This window comes from Verticillium dahliae, genomic scaffold, assembly GCF_000150675.1.
Source record: "Verticillium dahliae VdLs.17 supercont1.4 genomic scaffold, whole genome shotgun sequence".
NCBI classification, from domain to species: Eukaryota; Fungi; Ascomycota; class Sordariomycetes; order Glomerellales; family Plectosphaerellaceae; genus Verticillium; species Verticillium dahliae.
This window is the reverse complement of record NW_009276925.1, coordinates 871,656-876,381: the sequence shown is the minus strand read 5'-3', so window position 1 is coordinate 876,381 and position 4,726 is coordinate 871,656. Positions and strand designations below refer to the sequence as shown.

The 4,726-nt window shown below is 60.5% G+C and overlaps 3 protein-coding genes across 3 annotated transcripts in view; 2 read left to right on the top strand and 1 right to left on the bottom strand.

Moving 5' to 3' along the window:
• VDAG_02629 (nuclease) overlaps positions 1–856 on the top strand; it is a gene marked incomplete at both ends in the record, with an annotated part of 2,664 nt that extends 1,808 nt beyond the window's left edge. Inside the window, one exon of the mRNA XM_009653282.1 lies at positions 242–856. Within this exon, the coding sequence (XP_009651577.1) occupies positions 242–856 (615 nt within the window). The remainder of the gene's footprint in view (positions 1–241) is intronic.
• Positions 857–2,277: 1,421 nt separating this feature from the next.
• Positions 2,278–3,795, top strand: VDAG_02628 (transaldolase; the record flags this gene model as incomplete). The annotated part of the gene is made up of 5 exons (XM_009653281.1): positions 2,278–2,316; positions 2,557–2,575; positions 2,749–3,032; positions 3,101–3,484; positions 3,559–3,795. The coding sequence occupies 5 exons, from the start codon at positions 2,278–2,280 to the stop codon at positions 3,793–3,795; spliced, it is 963 nt and encodes a 320-aa protein (XP_009651576.1).
• A 324-nt stretch (positions 3,796–4,119) lies between these two features.
• Positions 4,120–4,726, bottom strand: part of VDAG_02627 (ser/Thr protein phosphatase family) — a gene marked incomplete at both ends in the record, with an annotated part of 1,527 nt that continues 920 nt past the window's right edge. Inside the window, one exon of the mRNA XM_009653280.1 lies at positions 4,120–4,647. Coding sequence (XP_009651575.1) covers positions 4,120–4,647 — 528 coding nt within the window. The remainder of the gene's footprint in view (positions 4,648–4,726) is intronic.

The following is a 4,726-nucleotide window of genomic DNA, read 5'->3' as shown; positions in this document are numbered from 1 at the left end:
AGCAGCGTGCCAAGGAGCTCCCCAAGGGACTGTGGAAAGGACTGGGCCCCTTCGCAAGACGAGCAGGTCGAGGAGGCGCGCACCCGCCGAGTCGCAGGACACGCCCGAGTCGTACGACAACAAGGCCAAGGACTACCGCGACCGTTGTGGTGACGGAGATGGACGGGCAACGGCAGGCTCAAGATCCAGGAGATTGGCAAGGGCACTGCAGCGTTGACGACCGATGATGAACGAGTTCAAGAAGTTCCACATCGACTCGAAGAACGCCAAGCCTCTGGGAGACGCGCCCAAGACGGGCGAGTTCGTCGCGGCCAAGTACTCGGTTGACGGCCAGTGGTACCGTGGACGTGTCCGCTCCAATGACCGGGCCAACAAGGTGGCTGAGGTGCTCTTCATCGACTACGGCAACTCGGAGAAGATTGCGTGGAAGGACCTGCGTCCCCTTGACCAGCCGCAGTTCAGCACGCAGAAGCTCAAGGGCCAGGCCTCGGACGCGTCCCTGTCGTTTGTGCAGCTGCCGACGGCGCCCGAGTACTTCCGCGAGGCGCAGGACTTCATCGCCAACATCACTGGAGGCAAGGAGCTGGTGGCGAGCTTTGACTTTGTCGACACGAAGGAGGGCGTCAGCTACATCACGCTGTACGACTACAACTCGGGCTCCGGCAAGCCGGGCCCCAACGACTCGATCAACAAGGAGGTCCTCGCCGCTGGTGCCGGTCTTGTGCCGACAAAGCTCAAGGCGTGGGAGCGCAGCGGACAGCACGCGTCGTACCTGAAGCACCTCAAGGAGGTCGAGTCGCAGGCCAAGCAGGAGAGGCAGGGCATGTGGGAGTACGGCGACATTACGGAGGATTAGAGACAGGTTCGGAGCGGTTGTGGTGGTGTAAGGGGCGGGGCGTCAAAAAAAGGGCTGGGTGGGTGCATCAAAAAGCAGATGTACCTTATGCTGGGGAGGCCATTTTGATTACCAGCGTACGCAGTGACGAAAGCTACGTGAAATGAAAAGATAGTGAAGTCCAAAGATAACAGAATCGTGGCGGTATCAGTGGTCTTTGTGGTGTAGTTGTGATGGTGTGAATTGCGCATGTCCGTGGAGTTGCGCGGTAATAGCACATTTGCGCCTTCAGCTGGCAGGTGGGAGGGGGGGGGCATGGGTCGTAGTGTGTCGGGGCAGGCCGGCAGCTAGAGCTACTCGGTAGGCAGCCAAACGCTAGACCTGCTGGGACCCTCGCCCTCTTTGCGCGACGGACCGGAGAGGCGGTCGCTCCCCATTGACGCGCATCCTGCCTTGAGTGGGGGGTTCCGTCTCCAGATCTCGCATCAACAGAATTTCAACGTCGGGGGGACAACCAATGGACGTCTTTTCCGGGCACGTGGGCTGGACGTCTGGCAGCCGAGCAATTTTAAGTTGACAGAAAAAAAACATCAGCCACCAATTCATCCGGGGCTGAGGGTGAGAGGGGGCGCTTATTTATCCTGTATGTTTTCGCTTTCAGCATCGTAGCTCGGTGAGGTGAGGAGGGGCTCTGGGTAAAGGGATGGCGTAGTGGTAGTGACCGACGTGGGTGAAGAGGTACATTGTTTTTTTTCCGAGGTTACCTGTACCCCTCCACCGAGCACTTACCCACCCACTTTGCTGTGATGGCTTAGGTGGGGGCGATGACGACAGGGGCCCTCTTGTATTTGAGAGGCAATTCCACCTGTCTGCGCAGGTTTGCCTGTGTAGCCATGGGCTCTGTTTTTTTGGCTGAATCATGCCGAGGAAGTGAGGTCATGGGAGAGGCGGCGAGGCGAGATGGCCGGCTGGCTCGGAGGGTTGACGGGGGGCCTTAGGCAGGTGATACTGGCCTTACGAATAGGTACTTTGCCATGTACACCAGCAGACCAGACAGTTCCGCTGTCGGCGGGCGTCGCCTGGACCCCCCGTGGACGTGGCCATACAGAACCCCTCGACGGCCGGAGTGGGTATCCCGACAAAACAGCCGCCGTATCGCCCACCCTACCGTCTGGCGCGGGGCACCGTCAGAGCCAAGTGGGATGACTGATACCCACCTCACCCAAGCAGTACCTCTAGTGGAAGGAGAGGGGGGAAGGCTGGTGGGAGGGTTGAATGCGGGACAAATATTTCGCCCATCTCCCTCTGAGCTGTCCCTCCTTCTTCCCAACAACTCATCACCTTTCATCCCATCACCATACAAACTCTTCAGCCTGGTGCTGCCTTTACCAAACGTCGACCTCTATCCCCAAGTCGCCAAGATACCCCAACACGCACACAACATGTCTTCCTCTCTCGATCAATTGAAGGCCTCCGGCACCGTGAGTTATTACCCCGCCATGCCGCCATCGGCGCATCGACCCTGGGGGGCTGCCCCGCCGTAGCCGCGAGCTGGCGACACCTGTGTTGCCTCGAGCTGCGGTGTTTTGAAGCCCTCACCATCTTCAGGCTTTGCGACGGCGGTGCTCTCCCCCTCGGGACACATTGCACTGTTCCTTGCTGCTTTGGGATGACTTCCAATTGATGAGCACCCGCTGACCGTGGTTTTTCCGTCGCTTCAGGTTGTCGTCTCCGACTCCGGTAAGCTTGCTCTGCCCTCCCTCCGCTAGTTGCCTCGAATCTCTGCTAACGAACCTCCCAGGTGACTTTGCCTGTTAGTCTCTCTTCTTCCTCTTCCCCTCGTGCTCTTCCGGCAAGAGGCAGAACATGGACTTCTCAAAAGGACGTCAAAGCTAACCTTACCCCCATTCCAGCCATCGGCCAGTACAAGCCCCAGGATGCCACCACCAACCCCTCTCTCATCCTCGCTGCCTCCAAGAAGCCCGAGTACGCCGCCCTGATCGACGAGGCCGTGCAGTACGCCAAGTCCAAGGGCGGTGACGTCGACCACCAGGTCGATGCCGCCCTCGACAGCCTCCTCGTCCAGTTCGGCAAGGAGATCCTCAAGATCATCCCCGGCAAGGTCTCTACCGAGGTTGACGCCCGCTTCTCCTTCGACACCAAGGCCTCCGTCGACAAGGCCCTTCACATCATCGAGGTAAGGCCAGACTCGAGACCACAATCAAACCGCAGGGGAGGGGCAACACTTGCTAACAGCCACGACAGCTCTACGCCGAGCAGGGTGTGCCCAAGGAGCGCGTCCTCATCAAGATCGCCTCCACCTGGGAGGGCATCAAGGCCGCCGAGATCCTCCAGCGCGACCACGGCATCAACACCAACCTGACCCTCATGTTCTCCCTCGTCCAGGCCATCGCCGCCGCCGAGGCCGGCGCATTCCTCATCTCCCCCTTCGTCGGCCGCATCCTCGACTGGTACAAGGCCGCCAAGAAGCAGGAGTACACCAAGGAGACTGACCCCGGCGTCAAGTCGGTCCAGGACATCTTCAACTACTACAAGAAGTTCGGCTACAAGACCATCGTCATGGGCGCCTCGTTCCGCAACATTGGCGAGATCACCGAGCTTGCCGGCTGCGACTACCTCACCATCTCCGTACGTTCCCCCTTTCCCGCCTCGTTGCACGCACTGGCATCAGAAAACGGGTCAAAAAGACTAACACGCCACAGCCCAACCTGCTGGACGAGCTCCTCAAGTCCCAGGAGGCCGTCCCCAAGAAGCTCGACGCCGCCGCCGCGTCGAGCCTCGACCTCGAGAAGAAGAGCTACATCAGCGATGAGGCCCTCTTCCGCTTCGACTTCAACGAGGACCAGATGGCCGTCGAGAAGCTGCGTGAGGGTATCTCCAAGTTTGCCGCCGACGCCATCACCCTCAAGGACATTATCAAGCAGAAGATCCAGGCGTAAAAAACTGTTCCTTCTTTTTTCATCATGTTCGTTGTACAGAGTGTGGGACTTTTGGGGGTGGGCGCTATGTGTGGCCACTTCTGAACGATAATGAAGCGTACACAAGTGCGATATAGAATGAAAAACAAACGATGTCACGATCTTGTACCAAAAGTGCCACGCAGCGAGCTGAGGAGAATGCATGGACAGGCCATCTTGATCATGCGCTCCGAGTCGTGAATCTATGTATTCGGTTCAAGTCATGTACAGCCCCAACGACGCGTATTGCCCCTGGTCTGCATGGGGTATCAGTCAAAGCAAACAAGTCCCCAGGTAGTGTGCCCGTCAAAGCTCACGCCTCTTGTCCGGCTTCTCGCAGTCCACCTGCACAACATGGTGCTCAACCGGGCCGCCCCCGCGCGCCGCAACGACGAGCGCGCTCAGCTGGCCCCCGCGCACGCACCCCGAGTCGAGGCCGAACGCGTACGCCCCGACATGCAGCCCCCTCTTGGCGTCGTGGCCGTACACGACGGCGACGCGGCCGTCGTCCGTTTCGGCCCTCTTCTGCACGGCGTCCCACACGGGCGCCCAGGCGTGGCCGTCGTGCGCCTCGGACGGGACGGCGACGCGGCGGTCGGCGTCGGGCTTGCGCGTGCGCGCAAACTCGTCGTCCACCATGGCGTCCGTGACGCCGGCGCGGGCCTCGGTCTCGATCTTGTCCCGCAGCCGGCTGCTGTCCTTGAGGGTGCGGTAGGCGGGCGAGGCGCGCAGGGCGTCGGCGGCGGCGCGCACGAGCGTCTTGCGGGCGTCGGCGCGGCGCAGCGTCTCGGCCGGGTAGGTGAGGGTGCGCATGTTCATGGCGGCCCAGGGTTCCTGCTTCTCGGGGGCGACACCGGGGACGAGGCCCGCGTGAACGGCGACGAGGCGTCGGTTGTAAAAAACTGGGGATGGA